Source organism: Sceloporus undulatus, chromosome 2 (genome assembly GCF_019175285.1).
Source record: "Sceloporus undulatus isolate JIND9_A2432 ecotype Alabama chromosome 2, SceUnd_v1.1, whole genome shotgun sequence".
In the NCBI taxonomy this organism is placed as follows: domain Eukaryota; kingdom Metazoa; phylum Chordata; class Lepidosauria; order Squamata; family Phrynosomatidae; genus Sceloporus; species Sceloporus undulatus.
Window position 1 is genome coordinate 218,641,092 of NC_056523.1, and position 20,013 is coordinate 218,661,104.

General features: G+C 43.3%; 1 protein-coding gene across 2 annotated transcripts; it reads left to right on the forward strand.

The window, feature by feature from the left end:
- The first annotated feature begins 8,121 nt into the window (after positions 1–8,121).
- LOC121923250 (perilipin-3-like) lies at positions 8,122–19,087 on the forward strand. 2 transcript variants are annotated; one of them, XM_042453507.1, is made up of 8 exons: positions 8,122–8,203; positions 10,684–10,769; positions 12,606–12,801; positions 13,693–13,775; positions 14,735–14,957; positions 16,376–16,581; positions 17,760–17,897; positions 18,310–19,087. In XM_042453507.1, the coding sequence occupies exons 2-8, from the start codon at positions 10,707–10,709 to the stop codon at positions 18,661–18,663; spliced, it is 1,263 nt and encodes a 420-aa protein (XP_042309441.1). In that variant the 5' UTR covers positions 8,122–8,203; positions 10,684–10,706; the 3' UTR covers positions 18,664–19,087. The 2 variants fall into 2 exon arrangements, with proteins under 2 accessions (XP_042309441.1, XP_042309440.1); XM_042453506.1 differs by having other exon boundaries at positions 8,190–8,262.
- Positions 19,088–20,013: the final 926 nt, after the last annotated feature.

Here is a 20,013-nt window from a genome sequence, read left to right on the forward strand (position 1 = left end):
CCCTCCTTTGGACACACTCCAGCCCAGGATTATTTTTTTGACCTGTGGAATGGCAGGCAAGGATACGATTATACTGATGCTTTGGGGTTATTGTTCACACTGTACATTTTCACATTAAGCCATGCTTTCTCACTTATTTAAACAGAGGCTAAATGGCCATCTGTCCCAAGGGGTGCTTTGGTTGCATGTCCCTGCATGGATGGCCCTTAGGGGTCTCTTCCAATTCTATGAAACTGCAAATCCCAGGATCCCAAAGAATGTTGCCCCAGCAGTTAACATGGAATTCTACTAGTACAATTGTGCAGTGTGCAAAGGGGCCCAGATTGGGGAAGACTAGCATGGACCTAAGCCTAATTCATCATGCTACATGTGTCTGAGTAGAGAGACTACAAAAGTTCCTGGATCCATTAGTTTATAAAGTGCCTCAAGACACTTTGAACACTCCCACTGCCTCCCCTCAAATTAAATTGGAGCCAGATCTGAACTAGTCCCCACCAAGCAGGATGGCCAAATGAATAGTATGGGAGGCTTGGAACAGATTAACCTGCTGCAAAAAACAACAACAACAGAGCAACACCTTCAAGGCTACCAAGTTTCACTTGGCTCACTGAATTAAGCTGTAGCCAACAGAAGTTTATGTGATATAAAACTTTATGCCATATAAAACTTGTTGTTTTATCTTTTTAAAAGGGGGGTGCAGCTCCATCTATTATTTTCTATAGTGACACTTTGTATTTCACTTGTGTTTTCCACATCAGAGAGGCAACAGGAACCTCAGTGACAACACAAAAATCTTGTAGCACCTTTGAGACTAACTGAAAGAGAGAAATTGGCAGCATGAGCTTTCATAGATTTAAGTCTACTTCCTTTGGGGAATTGTATCTGAGGAAATAGACATCCTTCCAAATGCATCTGAGAAAGTAGATGTAAGTTTAGAAAAGCTCATGCTGCCAACTTCTTTTTTTTTAGTCTCAAAGGTGCTACAAGATCTCACTACATTCTGATTCTACAGACTAACATTGCTATATCTTGGGAATCTAACATAGAAATCATTAAACACCAGTACACTTCTTGGAAAACTTGACTGGACCTGGGTTGATTTATTAATGGATTTCTATCCTAGCTTTCTCCCAGAAATTGGATCAAGACACATATAGTGCTTAAAGATGTTTGTGCATCCATATAGGGTTGTTGTTATGTGTAGGAGAAATTCTTCCTAATTAACCAGAGGCATTCTACGCACCCATGCAAACATGTCAGGGGCCGTTTGCCTATCAGTTTAAGCAGAAGAATCTCTACCGACCAGTCTGAACACACTCCGAACGCAATCATGTGTCAATCCACACTTAAGTAAATTCGGTGAACTAGCGAAGTCACAAACTCTGTTCCTAGGCAACTTTGCATTCAGTGCGCTGTTGTTTGGTGTGATGTGCATGTCTCCTTTGGTCCTGGTTCCCCAAATCTGGAAGTGGGGGTTGCCATGAAGCCTCGCTGCAATTCCGCTTCAATTTTGCTTCCGCTTGTCCTTCAGCATTGCTGGGGGGGGGGCCTGCTGCCTGGTAATGGACCCGGAGCTATTGGATAACCATTATATTCACGTTTTAACATGACAAAAGTGAATATATGCTCGTTTTAACGTGAAAAGCGCATGTTCTTTCAACCATTCTTCCCGCCCCCCCCCCATCTCTTTTGTAAATTGTGGGGTTCCTTGGTTCCTCTCTCTCACTCGCCTAAATATGCTATGCTCCAGTCATCTGGAGTCTCACTGAGCATGTGCAAGGGTGCCAATTCGCAATTAAGAACCCACCGATGTGATGGCTTACATTGCACAGAATCTGGGTTGAGTTCAGGAAGGCCATTTCAGCGAATTTAAGGTGTGATAAGTAATCACGTAATTGTGTGAATTTTCGAACTGACCTCACTATCTTCTCTTTCGAAATCGAGAGCCTCCCGTCCCGTGTGATATCCTCCACAGAAATAATCTGCCCATTCTTTTAGTTAATTACTAAAGTTAGCTATTACCTGCACCCAGATCCAAAGGTTGAGGATTAACCAATCATGCAATAATTAATGATCCTGTATTTTCCCCTACCTTGTTTCCTGCCTTTAAAAGTACAAGACTTGTATGGTTCAAACGGTCAGTTAATTTGGCCAAGTGTCAATTCAGTTAATCAAGATCAATTAAACTGTTCATACTAAATGGCTGGCCTTGTCTGATTTCTCTACAGTTATGGGCCTTCAAGTTGACTCATAAGTCAGAGCGACCATATCCTAAGGTTTTCTTGGCAAAATTTGTTCAGAGGAGGTTTGCCATTGCCACTTTTTGAGGCTGCAAGAGTGTGACTTGCCCAAGGTCAACCAGAGGGTTTCCATGGCCAAATGGGGATACAAATGCTAGTCTCCTGAGCCCTAATACAACACACACCACTAAGCCACACTGGCCCTCATTTAATGTAGAATAAGGCTTGCTGGACTCAAATTCCAGCATTTATCCTCCTTGGCTATGCTGGCTAGGGCTGATAGGAACTGCAGTTCAGCATCATCTGGTGCTGCATTTTCCCCACACCAATATGTAGTATTCAAAGACATAGCTGTGAGAGTACAAAAAGGTATAAAGGAATAACTGAGACAGAGAAAATTAAATTTCTAGCATGAACTTTAAAGCAATCTAGTCTATTTCATCAGGTAACTGTGTCTAAAGACAAATAGCAGAAATCATGTAGCTATTTGGAAATTGATGGATAGCAATTCCCAGTATTCCACAACATTAGCTACATCTGCTAGAGCTACTGGGTATTGCAGTCTAACAATATGATTCTCACCCTAGTTGATACACTGTGGTTGTTATGATAAACACAGGGGCAACACCAGTGTTCCCTGCAGCAACTGAAACATCTAGAACAGCTCTTAAGAATAAGGATTATCCAACCACTAGCCCACCCTAAATATCTCCATGATTTGGGCATACCAAATTGGATGATAGAATTGGGGACATATGTATCAAATTTGCAGAAGACACCAAAATAGAAGAAGTAGCTAATACCCTTGAGGACAGGATCAAACATCAGAATGACCTTAATAGATTAGAAGGCTGGGCAAAGCTAACAAAATGAATTTCAACACAGAGAAATGTAAGGTACTGCACTTAGGGTGGAAAAATGAAATGAACAGATATAGGATGGGGGACACCTGGCTGAATGAGACTACGTGTGAAAGGGATCTGGGAGTCCAAGTAGACCACAAGTTCAACATGAGTCAACAGTGTAATGTGGCAGCTAACAAGGCCAATGCGATTTTAGGCTGCATCAATAGAAGTATAGTGTCTAGATCAAGGGAAGTAATAGTGCCACTCTATTCTGCTCTGGTCAGGCCCCACCTGGAATATTGTGTCCAGTTCTGGGTACCACAATTTAAAAAGGATGTTGAGAAACTGGAGCGTGTCCAAACGAGGGTGACTAAAATGGTGAAGGGTCTGGAAACCATGCCCTATGAGGAAAGACCTAGGGAGTTGGGGATGTTTAGCCTGGAGAAGAGAAGGTTGAGGGGTGATATGATAGCTCTGTTTAAAAACTTGAAGGAATGTCATATTAAGGGGTGAGCTAGCTTGTTTTCTGCTGCTCTAGAGAACAGGACCCGGAGCAATGGAAAAGAGATTCCACCTCAACATTATGAGGAACTGACAGTAAGGGCTGTTCGACAAGGGAACACACTCCTTCCTCGGAGGGTAGTGGAGTCTCCTTCCCTGGAGGTCTTTAAGCAGAGGCTTTGTGGCCATCGGTTGGGGATGCTTTCATTTTCTGCATGGCAAGGGGTTGGACTGGAGTCTGGATGGCCCTTGCGGTCTCTTCCAACTCTATGATTCTATGATTTTACCTTCTGCCTCTAATTCATGAAGAAATTGAGGACAACAATGCAGCAGCATTTGGTAGCTAAAGGTGGGGCTAGTTGTTCTGTGCTTTTTGCATGATTCTTGGACACAGACCAGATCTCAGTAGTGATTAAACCCATTCCAGTCAAAGGAGTGTCTTCCATTATTTGAAAATTAAGTTAAGCTGCAGAATAAAACAGTAAACAGTGATTGTACCAGGATGCATGTCCTGTATTAGACTGCAAAATCTAGCATTCCTTATCACTGAGTGTGGCTGAATCTGCACTGTAGAAATAATGTGGTTTGACACCACTTTAACAGTCATGGCTCATTCCTATGGAATCCTGAGATTCGAGGTTTGTTGTGGTCATTTGAGGTTTCCTGTCAGAGGTTTCCTTTTCTGACCAAGAAGGCTAAATATTTCATAAAACTGCAATCCCCAGAATTCCACAGCACTGAACCACAGCAATTAAAGTGTTATCAAACTGCATTAATTCTGGATTGCTGATTCAGCCTGGGTTGAATAGGGCTGCTGGGAGTTGCAATCCAACATCAGCTGGAGGCCAACACAATTCCTGATCCAAACAGATTTGTATAAACAAGAAATCCAATTACAACTCCAAAGGCCTTTTGGTTTTTTTGCCTGCTGAAATGCCAGGAGGGAGATAAACAGTTGAACCTCTCTAAGGATTGTGTTCCACAGATGCAAGGGATGATAACATGTGTTTTGCACCTTTAATTCTTATGAATTTCAGCAAGTGTAGCTTATTATAAAACCCACACATGCTGACATTCCTTCTCACAATTTCTAAAGATGCAGGAGACATCTAGTGAAGTCATGTGCCTTCCACAATTTTGGCTACACACACATCTGGCAGCCAATGTGGTGTAGTGGTTTCAATGTTGGACTATGACTCAGGAGACCAGGGTTTGGTTCCCAGCTTGGCCATGAAACCCACTGGGTGACCTTGGCCAAGTCACATGCTCTCAGTCTCAAGGGAAGGCAATGGCAAACCTCCTCTGAACAAATCTTGCCAAGAAAACCTCATGAAAGGTTCACCTTATGGTTGCCCTAAGTTGGAAAATGACTTCAAGGCACCCAACACACACATATATGTAATACATGTTTCTAGCCAGTGTGGATCAGATGGGAAAAACAAACATTAGGCTTCCAGGGGCTAAACAGAGCACAGTTGCGGCTTCATAGATGAGAAGGTCCTCAAGCCGGCCCCAGATCTCTTTTAACTGAGGTGGGATGAAGTGTGACAGCTAGTAAAACGGTCAAAGCTTTTGCTTAGCAGCCTGGTTGCTACTTTCTGGATCAGCTACAGTCTCTGAACCCTTTCCAAAGGCAGCCTTCATGTAGAGGCTCTAAGAAGGGCACAAGGCAGGGAACGGTGAGCAGCTGTAACCCTTCAGATGTTTTTTAGCTTAGAACCAATGATGACAGATGCTGAGGGTATCAGCCTAACAACATCTGGAGGGCTGTATCAGTCACACCTCAAGATTCACAATTGTTGCTGTTTGTTGTTATGTGCCTTCAAGTGGTTTCTGATTTATGCTGATCCTAAGGCCATCATGGGGGGGTTTTTGGGCAAGTTTCTTGAGGGGGTTAGCAATTGCCATCCTCTGCGGTTGAGAGAGTGTGACTTGCCCAAAGTCACCCAGAGGGTTTACATGGCTGCGATTTCCAGAGTCAGAGTTCAGCACTCAAACCCAAGTACTGGGAAGAAGGCAGGATATAAATCATCATCATCATCGAACCACTCCACCACACTGGCTCCTTCACAAATAAGCCAAAAGTCAGGTCCCTGGTCTGTCTTTAGAGTTCACAATCTCCCTTTTGCAAATAGATTGAGGACACAGGAGTGCTATAATGAGCAAGAATAAGGGACACCCATTTCCTACAGTAACAATGTAATTAAAATCAAATTTATGTGCCTCCCTATAATGCTAAGAGGGTTTTATGTCTATAACCTAGATGTTGGGGGACTTGACCTCCTCCTCCTCCTCCTCCTCCTCCTCCTCCTCATCTAATATTATTTTCTAAAATGTTCTGTCCAGAGTAGTTCACCCATTCTGTCTAATGGCACAGCCAGTCTTGCCTGCTGTTTCTTCTCAAAAAGTGCTTCCATGAGGAAATGCGTTTCATAGGTAACTACATTATAAAGTTTTCATCTTTTTGTTCAATTTTACCCAGAGAGCTTCTATGTCTTAAAAGCAACCTGGAAAAAAATGGGGGGGGGATCTGTAGATGGAGCTTTCTCCATTCCTATATGGAAAAGCTACATCTGTTGGATTACTACCTGCCATGTTGTTCTTAAGGCCAGAGAGTATCCATGTTGGGGGGGGGGGGGATATATTAAAGAAGTGGTTGTTGTTGTGCTCTGTGGCTTACCTCTCTGTTTCTTCCCAGTGCACCTGGTAGGAGTCACCTGATAAACGAAGTACAAAAGAGGGCATGCTTCTGTAGAAGTGGAGGTTTTAGCAGGTGAAGCTTGTCATGCATCTACATTTGCCAAAATCCCATCTTCAGCACAATCTTTAAAGCTGCAGGAACATCAGTATTTTAGAGCTGTCATGTACCCTTCTTGTGGGCTGTTTACACATACGTAATGGGGAGGGTTGCAAGTGTGCAAATCTTTTGTTATTTTCTATACTGTTTAGGAATTATTTCTGCCGGAGGTGCTTTGATTGTGAGTTCCCGTATGGCAGGGCATTGGATTGTATGGTCCTTGAGGTCTCTTCCAGCTCTATGATTCTACTATACTGATAATGGCTGCCTTGTGACCTATGTTCTCTAGATGGCTCAGAGAACACAAAAGCAAAGTTGTGGATGATCTGTCACTGCTGGGTTATACCAGTCAAGGCAGGAGATAAATGAGGGTTGAGCAATTGTGGCCTTCCATACTGATTTAGATATGTGTGTGTGTGGACTACAGTCCCCAGCATTATTCAGCATCAGCTATCTTGACTGGGGCTGTTGGGAATTGTCGACCAAGCCATTATATTCCCCATCACCATGTATGGATGCAAGAGCTGAACAGTAAATAAAGTGGATAAGAAGAAAATCAGTGCATTTGAGATGTGGTGCTGGAGAAGAGTACTTAGGATGCCTTGGACAGCCAAAAGGACAAGCAAATGGGTCCTAGAACATATCAAACCTGAACTCTCTTTGGAAGCAAAGAAAATGAAACTGAGCCTGTCGTACTAGGGCCACATCATGGCTCATTAGAAAAGATAATGATGCCAGGAAAGGTTGAGGGATATAGAAAGCGAGGAAGACTGCACACCCTAATTGTCTCTATTAGGGAAGTCACAGCTATGAATCTGCAGGAACTAAGCAGAGCAGTGGAGGATAGGCAGGTTTGGAGAATTCTCATTGACAGGGTTGCCATGACCCAACAACAACATATGGAAGGAGGTGTAATTCTGACACTGGTTTGAGTGTGTAAATAAAAAGCAACACAACCATACCCATGATGCTACCCTGGATCCATAAATGGATCAACCAGTTCTGGTGTGGGTTTCAAGGCAACTGCCACCAGTACGAATCTCACTGTCCTTGTAGGATCTGTCCTGCACATAGGTTTTCATCATGAAAGGCAGGAAAAGCAGAAGCAAAAAGTAAAAGCCATGAGCCACATACTTCCCAGAGCTTAGAAACATTAGTTTTGGACAACAATCCCCAGAATGCCCCAGGCAGCCATGATCACTGGCCATGCTAGCTGGGAGATTCTGGGAGTCATAATACAAAAGAATAACTTTTCTGAATTCTGATGCTTCTCAACAGCCTCATCCTATACCAGTTTATACAGAAGCAGGCTCTACTCTTGAGAAATGCTGGCACACTGCAGCCATAGAAATGCTTTCAGAGGGTGTTACCAACCGCACCTAAACCATGCCCTAAAATGCATCTGAAGAAGTAGGCTACATTTATATTTCTGTATTTATAATCCCAACATGCATCTGAGGAAGTAGGCTATGTATAAATATTTATTTATTTGTTTACCTGCTTATTTATTTATAACCCCAACATGCATCTGAGGAAGTAGGCTATCTATAAAGATTTACTTTTGCAACGGCCATTGACAAAAGCAATAAAGATTGATTGATTGATTGATTGAATATTTACTTACTTACTTATAACCCCAACATGCATCTGAGGAAGCAGGCTCAAGTCTAGGACAGCTCAGGCTACTTTCTTCAGTTAGTCTAACCCTTTGCAACCCAAATCCCATTGAGAATTGTAGGAAACTTCTGATTGCTTCTCTGAGCCATCGATCAAGGCTGGCCCGCCCCTTCATGACATCACCAATAGCATATAAGCCCAAGGTGGGTTTGGTGGCTTTTGTACAGCAGGGGGCTTTTGGGGAAACCAGATTTGCATTGTGGTAAGTAGGGATAATTTTAAGTAAGTGTTGCATTTGGAAATGGTGTTTTGCTTGGAATGTATCTCTTTTTTCCCCCAATCCACAAAACAGTGATACCTTTAATCAATCAAAATGCAAAAATTAAAAAAAAATGTTGCATGCATTTAAAGTTCTGGAATTTCTCCCCCAGTATCTAATGAAACCTGTTTAAGTGTGGTGGGAACTGGGCTAAGCCTCTGTATTCACAGTCTATCTCTGAGCTCCAGATGCTGCAAAAGATGGAAGGAAGGGAGGTTTGGGGGTATGGGTTTGCAAGCTATGCTTGCCTAGCCATAGTTGGAAGCAAGCTACTGAGCAAAACGTCCCTAAGCTCTGACCTAGTTCTTATTCTGCTGGGGTCAGGAGGTAACTAGAATAAATGTGCTCTTGCTTTGTTACATTCCTAGACTTCCCAGTAACCAGATTCCCTCCAGCTGTGGCACTCTCTAGTCCCAAGAGATTTGGGATTTTCCTCCATCTTTCTTGTCTCACATGGCCTTTAGCCTATACAAGGAGAGATGGCTGCTCCAGCTGTTCTGTGTGTGGTTTTCAAAAGTCATTTTAGTCTGTTTTAAATTATTTGTGTGTTTAATGTGCTTCTCTTGCCTTGGGAAGCCTTTTGGCTTGAGAGGCAGGAGATAGATGTTTGAAATATTCATACTAAATGAATGAACCAAGAGTCCTTTGATTGTGTGCCTTCTAGTCAACAACATCTTGGTGACTTTGGGCAAGTCACACACGCTCAGCCTCAAGGGAAGGCCCATGACAGAGCCAGCTTTGCAGTTGTTGTTAACTACCCTTGGTGAGGTTTGTTCAGAGGAGGTTGGCCATTGCCTTCCCCTGAGGCTGAGAGAGTGTGACTTGCCCAAGGCCACCCAGGTAGTTTCAACCCTGAATTGAACCCTGATCTCCAGAGTTGTAGCCCAACACTCCAGCCACTATGCCATGCTGGCTCCTGCAATGCAAAAATATGAGATAAAACAAATAAAGACCACATGCTGGTCTGAAGGGCACTTCAAAGAACTAGCTATTTATGCATTTCTTGAAAGGCTATAGGAGATTGATATTAAATCAAGACATGGCCCTCTTGGGATATGGGGCCCTTTCTGGGTAGATTCTTAGCAGTGTCCCCTGCTGCTCCTGCAGCCATTTTGCACAAAACCTGGTATTCTCTTGGGTGGACTTGCCCTGCCTTTCTGAAGGCTCCTCTTGGGGTTCCAGCATAAAAACTGCCTAAGGGATATGTGTGGCTTATTTTTAGGAGTCCTGCAAATGAGCCAGAAAGAGATGCTATTGTGGCCCCCAGCTTCAACTGCCCTGTTCAAGTCCTGCAAATGCTTGATTTTAACTGCAATAGAAAGAGATTCCCTGTTTGGTCATGAAACCCACTGGGTGACCTTGGGCAAGTCACACTCTCTCAGCTTCAGGGGAAGTCAATGGCAAAGCTCTGAGCAAATATTGCTAAGAAAACTCCATAGGTTCGCCTTAGGGTCTTCATAAATTGGAAACGAGGCACACACAACAGAACACACCTCTGGTTTAAATCCAGTTGCCAGTCCCAGTTAAAGTATACCCATTGAACAAATAATGATTTCTTAGGTCAACCATTAATGTAAATCCTGTTGATTCAATGAGCCCACTCTAGTTGGGCCTCAAAATACCTGACTGCACCACAATGCCTTCCTCACCCCCACCCTCTTCAACACAAATGGTGATTAGGAAAACCATTGTCTTTTTTTGTTTTCCAAAGTCAGGAGGCAGGAAGAAACCTTTCTGGGAAGGGTTTCATTGCCTGGAGGAAGGGTCTAATCTGCTGTGCTAGGAATGTGTGAGGCCAGAGCCCAAAGCACCCTTCTCTTCCATACCAGGAGGTGGCTGGGAGGGGGAGGGGGGGCAGGGATCAATAGTTCTCCTTGCTTAGGACTTTTGAAACCAGGCCAAACCAGTTGCCCTCTCCTGTTTTCAAGGAAGGATGATGTAAAAGCCACTGTTGCTTCCTGTTGTTGTGTGCCTTAGGCAAACCTGTAGTGTCATGGGGTTTTCTTGGCATGTTTCTTCAGAGGGGGCTTGCCATGACCATCCTCTGAGGCTGAGAGAGTATGAATATCCCAAGGTCACCCAGTGGGTTTACATAGCCAAGCCAAGATTCGAACCCTGGTCTCAAGTCCTGTTCTCTAGAATCCAACACTTAAACCACCACACCACATTGGCTTGCACGGTCTCCTACCATTCCTCATCCAATGCTCAAACCCCTACACCACTGTGTGCCAGTAGTGACTGATCATGCAACCCCCAAGCAGGCAAAAATAAAAACCAGTTCATCATAAAAGTGCTGCCACATTACTTTTTCTTTCTTTTCTCCCCCCTCCTCCTTTTTATGATATCAATATTGCATTTCTGCAGTATATCCCCTGCTCATCCTCACCATGTCTTCTGCTGAAGAAACAGCAAAGGCCGCTAGCCCGAAAAGCCTCAAAGATGAGCGTCTGGTAGGTTTTCAATGGTGTACAGGTTTGGATGAACTGGAATTTCTTTCTTTTTATGTAAAGCCAGCCTGCCTTTTTGGCCTTCCTCTTTTTTACCTGCCCCTGAATGACATGGAAAGAGAGACTCTAGAGTGGTGGTTCCCAAACTTTGTACTCCAGATATTTTGGACTTCGGCTCCTGGTATTTCTGACCATTGGCCAAGCTGGCTGTGGCTTCTGGAAGCTGAAGTCCTAAACCTGGAAAACCAAAGTTTGGGAATCACTGCTTTAGGGGGCGGGGGAGAGAGAAGATGCACTGATGCTGCCAGAGAAAGAGTTGAGAGTTAAGTGTGCGAGGGTATTTTCTGTTTTTCCACCTTCATGGGAGTCCTGTGCTACTAACCCTAGAGGGTCCACTGTATTTTTCAGTGGCACAATAATAACAGTAGCAAGTAACTCAGTGAGTTACCTGTCTGGATCTCAGTAACAAGCTGTTGAGTAACCTGAATAGTGACTAGTTCTTTCTAAAAGCTAACATGGCATACTGTTCTTGGACCTTTTGTTGTTTCTCTTCTTTACAAGCAGCCCAGGCTTCATTTTGGGGAGAGGAGAACCATTATTAGACCTTTAGTGTATGGGATTTGCCCTACCTGTTTTTTGAGATGAGAGCTGAGACAAAAGAACTGATAACAGATAATGGGAAGCCTTTTGGCATAAATACGCTGATAGTGGCAGAAGGAAAGGAAGAATGTGATGGTCCAAAGGCATTTATTTCTTTAAAAGCCCACCATGCATTTCAGCCTTTTTTACCAATTGGCTGCTTTCAGGGGCTATTATCAGAAATTTCTGGAGCTGCAGTCTGCACTCTCAACCAAAGTGGGGAACCCCCCCCCCCCCCCGGCTTTCTTCTAACACTCAGATGGTCCACTTTGAGTGTGCAAACTGCGACTCCAGAAATTTCTGATAATAGTCCCTGAAGGTGATAAAGGCTGAAAGGCAGTGGGCTTTTAAAGAAATAAATGTTTTTGGACCATCACATAACATGTGGGACTTCTATCTCCTTTCATTCCTCCACTATGAATATGTGCTTTCCAGTTTTTTGTTCCATAAATATGTGGATAATCAAATTCTTTTCTGATGGTGGGGAGAACAGTTTTATTTGCATAACAATTCGTATATCCCCATCTTTCTTTCTGTTGTCAGCCCAAGAGATTGTACATGTCTATCTTTTCCCTCTCTCCTCACAATAACCCTGTTAGATAAGTTAGGCTGAGAAGGCATGACTGCTGAGGTCACCCAGTGAGTGTCATAGTTCAGTAGAGACAAGAAGCTGCAGCTCTCAAATGCTGGCCCAACACTAAAACAGTGGTTCCCATACTTTGGTCCACCAGGTGTTTTGGACTCCAACTCCCAGAAACCACCACCACCTGTTTGACCAATGGTCAGGAATTCTGGGAGCTAAAGTCCAAAGCATCTGGAAGACCAAAGTTTGGGAACCATTACTCTAAAATCACTGCATCAAAGACCAAGTAGGCTTCATCCCTGCCAAATATGATGATAATATTTCTTACCTGTCTCTCCCCATGGATTGAGGTGAGGAACAACAATCAACAGACACACCACATCAGCTAAAATACACATCAATTTAAATTTGGACATGCATGCAATTTAAAAGGACAAGATGCACACATACTAAAACAATCCACATTTAAAATTCACCATTTAAAAATTATCTTACTAAGCCTGCTGGAAGAGACTGGTCTTTGATGCTGTTTTGAATTCAGACAGAGATCTTTAGAGACAAGAGGGAGCCTCTGTGAGGGTGCTACAAATGTGACTCTATATGATGTTTCTTCCTAGTGTGTCATTAAAAGGGTAGCTGAACTGCCCTTGGTCAGTTCTGCCTATGAGAAGGTGTCTGCAACTTACACTTCTGCCAAGGAGTCCCATCCAGCTATCCAAGCAGTCTGTGATAGGGCCGAGGTGGGAGTGAAGGCTATTGCATCTACAGCGGCAAGCGGTGCACAGCCCTTTCTGGATAAATTTGAAGATCAAAGTAAGTAAATAACTATGGGCCAGTAGACCCAAATGTGTGCATTAAACTTGTCCTTCTGTTTTATGTTGGGGGGAAATCCCATCTGTGGCTCTCAGCAGATATTGAGACTACACTCCCCATCATCCACAAATGATCAGCAGCAGTGGGAATTGTAGGCCAACCATGGCTGAAGGCCCATGGTTTCAGAAAGGCTGGCTAAGTATGCAAAGTTTCTTAACACCAGGAAGGCAAGCCTAGGAATTTGACTCATGAGTGGCTGGAAGGTTTGTCAGATCAAGGCTAGAGATACTGTATCTTCTTCATGGCTGAGTTCTGGGCAAAGGATGGAAGAGCATCATTCTTCACATTGGCAGCCATTGCCAGACATGGATGATTTCCCTTTCAAATGATGCTAAAAGGAAGTATTCCTTCTTGCCATCAAATCTCTTACCCAACTTTGTGTCTTCCAGTTGTGTTGGACTAGAACTTCCACCACCCACATCAGCATAGCCAATACTGCCGGATCAGGGCTGCGATAACCGCATGCCACAGCCCTAATCTGGCATTTTTCCAGCCCCCCAAAAAGTGGCAAAATGCCACTCCTTTTGGGGGCAGGAAAAAACCACCACAACCTTTCTATGTTTCTTCAGCACAGCATGTGTAAACGCTGCGCCGCAGAAACATCAGATGCCACCTGCCATCTGGTCGGGCAGATGGTATGACGCCACTTTGGAGATAGAGTTGGGGTGGGTGGTGGGGAGTCCATCCCGACATTGACATTTCTTGCCAGTCAGCCCCTGTGTCTTAGTAAGTAAAGTCTGGCTCAAATGCAAATAGGTCAGACTCTAAACCCCTGCATTCAAACAGCTGAAGAAGCTAACAAGAACCTGAACTACTCTTTTGCTTTTACAGTTACTGCAGTGGACACCCTTGCCTGCAAGTCTCTTGACGTGCTACAGGAGACATTCCCAGTTGTACATCAGACGGTGGACCAGGTAGTGGCTCAACCTTTACTCAGTGTTACACTGCCAAAGGCTAGCCCTCCAGAGGATGTTGGACCTCCATTGCCAGTCTTTCTCCATTAGCCATGCTGGCTTGGGCTGATAGGAGTTGCAGTCCAGCAATATCTAGAGGGCTGTGCTTTGTTAACCTCTGGTAGATGGGAGGCATATGGGGAACCAGATGTTACTAGACCACACTCTTAGCAATGATTTCAGGGATTTCTATGGTTTCAATGTAAGGTCAGCCCTGTGGTTAGGCAGAGTGAAGCAGCAGATCTAGGATGTATTGAAAGGTCAGAAAATGTTTTAGTTACTTAGATTTTTTTTATTGTTAATGTTTTTAATGTCCACAGATGGAGAGAGGCATATGTGGGATTTTCTACTTCATTTGCCAAAACTACATCACAGCTTTGGTGCGAGAGGTTACATTTGCTGCGTTGCTTTAGACAAATGTTGGCCCTGATCCAACAACATCTGGAAGGCCACAGGTCCTCCCACCCTGGTGTAGAAAATGCAAAATTGATGGGACAGAAGATCTCATGACAGCTCTGTATTTGGGCTTGAGGTGCAGCTCTATTTTGGATTGAGGTGCAGCTGCTGCTGTCTTCTGGCATGACTGCACTGCTAAGCTGATGCCCTAAGTTTGACAAAAAGTTCAGGAATACATGAGTTGGTTTTGGGGTGTTGTGCAATTATATTAACCATTTGCTTACTTTCTCTCCCTTACTGATCCTTATCTAGCAGTGCTACACAGGTAAATGCAAGGGAAATGTAACTATCCTTTCTGTTTAATTTCAAAGTGTTTGGGAACTAGAGCCCATTGAGCCTTCAAAGGTCTGGAGATCTTTTGAAACTTCTTGGTAGAGACTGCACTGAACCTTTGGTTTTATTACTTTTTGCTTTTTGATCTTGATGCAGTGATCCCATCTCCTTCCCCTTGGTCTTCTTTTCAGGTTGTATCTGGTGCTAGAGGCCTTCTCACAGAGTCCTTGACACCTGTTTATACAAGAGTCACAGAGGCTGCCCAGGAGATGGCCAAGTCTGCTATGAAGATTGGCATGGATAATGTGATGGAGTCTGACGTTGCGCAGATGATGATTTACCGTGTTGGCAGATTGTTAGACCATTCAGATGAATGGGTAGATGAATATCTCCCAATAACAGATATAGAGCTAAGTAAGGACATTCTCTGGGTTATCTCAGATATGTAACTTACAAAGATGTGGATTGAAACAATGTTGGTATCTGCACCTGTTCTACTAATGTGTGCTATAAATATGAGTTGCTATGAGGTTTCAAGTGTTCTTCTCTCTTTCATGACCCTGTCCCTGAATTCTCAGTGCTCAAGGAGGGAAGGTTTAAACTTCCCATCCTTTAAATGATACAGGAGTGGGGGGGGGGGGGGAGAAGCATTTCTGGTCAATGTGGTCCTGAGGCCAAAAAGGTTGCCTTCCCCTAAGTGCTTTCCCCTTTGGTAATCAAGTGTTGGAGGTAGTGCTCTATAACCTTCCAAAATCTCCAGAACTCTGTCTTGACTGTTTGTCTATAGAAGGTCCCATGTTCAGTCCCTGGTATCTGTACCAGGGTGGAGAAATCCTGGCACGCCATTACTAGTTGGTAGAAACAATACTGAGCTAACTGGACCAATATCATTTACTCAGTAAAACATTCACTATGGTTAGAGTGTTGGACTAGGACTCTGGAGTCCAGGGCTCAATTCCCAGCTTGGCCATGAAACCCACTGGGTGGCAAGTCACACTCTCTCGGCTTCAGGGAAGGCAATGGCAAACCACCTTTGAACAAATCCTGCCAAGAAAACCCCATGATAGGGTCGCCATGAGTCAGAAACAACTTGAAGGCAGACAACAGCAAAACATTCACTGTCCTCTCTGTACAATAGACTGCAAAACATTCACTGTCCTCTCTGTACAATGGACATAGTGCTTACCAGCAGAAATACCTGCCCCAAGATGCCTTTTTACCTAAAATTTGACAGCAGGTAGAGAATAAAGAAGGAAGAAACAGCTACATGGACTGATATTTTGGGGCATCTCACTATAGTCATAATGAACTCACAGGACTCTTCATTTTGAGGAAAAAATGAAGTGTGATTAGCCATATAAAATATCTAATAAAATAAAATAAATAAAAATTTTATTTCTATACCTCTTTTTGCCAAGCAATCAAAGTGGCGTACAACAAGTTAAAACACATCCATATATACATAATGCCCCCCTTAAAACAAGACTAAACAGTATAAGATTAAAGACTAAACAGTATAAGATTAAAAACTACATGTTAAAATCCGACTAATCCAAATAATAATCTCAGTAATTCACCCTGTTTTCCCCCATTGTTTATGATGGCAATGTTCTCAGATTACTTGATAAAGAGTTTGTGTTTTAATATTGCATTACAGTATTTTTTATTATTTAATGATGATTTATTCTTTAGCTGTTTGTAAAGTGCCATGTACATGAATGGTGCTTAATAATAATAATAATAATAATAATAATAATAGCAGCAGCCATTGACTTCCGTTAAACTGCTGTGGCTATGCTGTCATCCTTCTGACCCAGTTTTCTTTTCTGTAGTGGACCTGGCAAAATCTGTAGTACTGGAAGACTTTGATGAGATTCCTATGCCAATACTAAGGAATGATCTGAGCTACTACATGCGTCTGAGCTCCCTCTCAGCTAAGATTCGTAGGAGAGCCTACTACAGTACCCTAGAAAAGATCCAACAAGTCCAACGAACTATCGATATGACCCTGTTCCAGTTTGAGCAATACATGTACATGGTAAGAACTGGAAAGACCTCTTTGGATTGTTTGTTCCAAGATCTGTGTGTGGATGTTGCAGAAAGGTTCTGCAGATGCTTTGTTTGGGAAAAAACAGGTCCTTCCTCTTGAAGCACTACATAAAATGTAATTACAGAGTAGCATATTGTGCACATGTAAATGATGGGCAATTCCTTGGTCTTCATCATACAACACAAGACTAGATCAGGTACAGATGACAGGAATTTCTCAGTTCCCCCAGCTGTGCTGTTTCCAAGATAAAGCAAGCTATCTCCATTGCTTTTGAGCATCTGATGGGCAGCTGAGTTAGTTTGTGCATGACTTTCAGTCCTTAAAACCAGAGGTAGTTATTGTGGCGGTTAACTATTTGCATCTGAAATGCTCTTAGCTAATCCCAGAATGTTAACATGTAAAATCCCATTGATTTAATAGTTCTACTCTAGTCAGAACAACAGAATTTAGGCCTGTGGGTTGTATTAACATCTTTTGCTTGCTATTTACTGTATCTACTGTTTCTACCTGCTCTCTGTTGCCTCTGCGGCCTTGACAGGGTGAGTGGCAATAGATGTTTCAAATCAGTAATAAGGCATATGGCCTGGATGAATGCTCTGCTCCTTAATTCTACATGTCACAGGCTGCAATTCAGTGCTGAGATGAAAAGTACAATACTTCCAGCTGACTTAGGGATGGGGATTGTGTTGCCCTCCAGATATTTTTGATTACAGCTCCCACAATCCCTTACCATTAACCTTTCTGGACAGGGAAAGTTGTAGTGAAACATCTGGAAAGCCAAAGGCTCCCTGCTCCTACTTTGCCTAATATTTCAGTCCTGTTCATTGAGACTAATCTTGCAGGCAGAGCAGTTGTCATCCCTAAAAACAGGGGTGAGAATTGTACAACCTTCTAAATGTTTTTGGACTGCAGCTCCCAGTAACTTCACTACTGTCATTTGTTGGCTAGGTCTGGTGGGACCTTGCAGGGTGGCACAATTGTTGGAGGAAATGATTAAGAATGCTTTGTTTGTTGCTGAATTAAATAGAATATCTTCCAGGAAACTATTGAAAGAAGGGTAACAGCCAAGACTAAATGAGCAGGCGGTGTAGCTTCAGAGCCAAGAATGGCAGTATCTGTAAGGATTGTGTTTGTATTATATGGCACTGTTTCCAAAACTCTTCCAGATGAAATTTACCTTGCGAACATGGGAGTATAAATTTCAACAAGGCCAGGAGAAGCTTCGACAGATGTTTCAAGAATATGTCAGAGGATGGCCAAAGCGGAGCCAGTTCATTGAGTTCAGTCAGTTCGGTGAGGAGGAGGTATGTTGGCACCAATGCAAGGAGTGGAAGTGACTTCCAGAATACTCTGGTCAGCATGGCCATGTGGGCTAAGGAGCGGTTGTTGTTGTTGTCTACATTCAAGTCATTTCTGCTGTATGGCGACCATGAGCTGAGTCTATCATGGGGCTTTCTTGGCAAATTTCTTCAGCATCTGGGTTTGCCATTGCCATCCCCTGTGGCTGAGAGGGTATGACTTTAAAAAAGAACCTCTACTGAGGTGTGTGAGGCTAAATAATTGGCATCACTGACCAATACATGAACAAATGGGCTTGTGCTGGTGGACATCTTGGTGTGTATTGTTTTTGCAAATGTCATTGGACTCATTCAAGTCAATGTCTCAAGTTGGTATGTGATGGCCGCATGGCCCTAATAAGCCTCTTTTTTATAACAGATGGCATCCCAGGCTCTGAAAGTATCCCAAACCGTTGCCCAGCAGATGTATGCTAATTGCTTGCAGGTCCTGGCTGACATGGAGGACCTCCCTGTTGATGTCAAAGAAAAAATCCAGCAAGCTCAAAGCAACGCGGAAGACCTGCAGGCTGCCATCACCAGGGCCCAAAGCTTCCAAGGTGTTCCTATTCCTCTCCGGCATTGGAGCTCAGAGAGGAGGGCCAGGGCCCAGCAAGCCATGGAGTATGAGTCAAGGAAACCTCCTCACACAGGAGTGGTTGAGCCTCTCTCCTCTGCTGGAGTTCATTCACAAGAAGTAACTGATCCAGAGGAGAGTGCAAAGGTGGTTGCCTGAAAGAGTTTTGTCTCCAAAGGCAGGGTTCTGTTCAGGGGCCCTAGGTAATTGTCTACCTCTCATAAGTATTGTCCATAAAAGGCCTAAGATCTGAATATTCATTGCTAATGGAAAGAAGAGAGCCAGTTACCAACTTAGAAAGGGTCAGACTTGGTGCTGCTGGTCTTCCTATAGAATGGGAGAAGGTTCCAAATTGGGTCTTTAAAAACCCAAAAACTGGATAGTGTGATGAAAGAACATTTAGGATGGGTTTATCCCTCTGATCATTGTATCAGGCAGAATTGTGCATCTTAGCAATCTAGCAAGAGGCTTGACTGTCAGAATCCAGGTTCCCACCTATGGGAATCTAGGCCTTTTGTATAGAAATGGAAGAGGTACAGATGGAATGTTTAATGTAGCTGAAGTTTTTTTATAAATGAATAAAATTTGCAGTGGAAAATTGTGTTGTGGTCATTATTATACTTACTTCACACAGGTGGTCTCTGAAGGATGAGTTGCTGTAGGCTTGGGATTTACATAGTATCTGCCCATATTGATAATTCTTGTTGACCTAATACTGAATATTGCATCTTTGGCATAGGACATGAAACATCAGCAAGAAACTGTTATTCCTTTATGTGAAAATAACTACTGCCTTTCAAATCACCGTATTTCTTGGCAAGACTTGTTTCAAGGAGGGGGATTTGCCATTGCCTTTATCTGAGGCTGAGAGAATGTGACTTGCCCAAGTTCACCCACTAGTTTTCCATGGCTGAGCAGGGGATTCAGACTGGTCTCCAAAGTCCTAGTCCAATCATCTAACTGCTACATCATGCTGAGTCTTTTAAAATACCGACAGGAACCTTATTACACAACCACATGATCATTATGAAGAACATGAAGAGGGCTCCTGAGATCACTTGAAGTTGGAAAAAAATCTGCTCTGGCTGTATAGCTGTTTAATTTATTCTCTGCTTTATGACAGAGGTGGAAAAGTGTGGCCCTCCAGACTATGTTGGACTGCAACGCTGAGCTTATTTCTTCATTGGCTTCACTAGCTGGCCCCTGGTAAAATGGAAGGAGTGTCTCTCAGCAGGAGAGCCACCATCCCATCATTATTTCAGGCTTTGAAGTGAGCCCTTGGGGCATAACTCTTTGCATTTGTCTATAAAAAACCTGGGATTTTATTGAGTTATGTTATTTCTATCGGCAGTTCTCATACTGGTCCTCCAGGTGTTCTGGATCTCAACACCCCAAAGTCCCATCCAGTTTAACAATGGAGGAATTCTGGGAATTGAAATCCAAATACCTTGTGGACAAGAGTCAGAATTTGATTTCTATGATGCTGTATTAGCCAAGGAGCCAGCATGG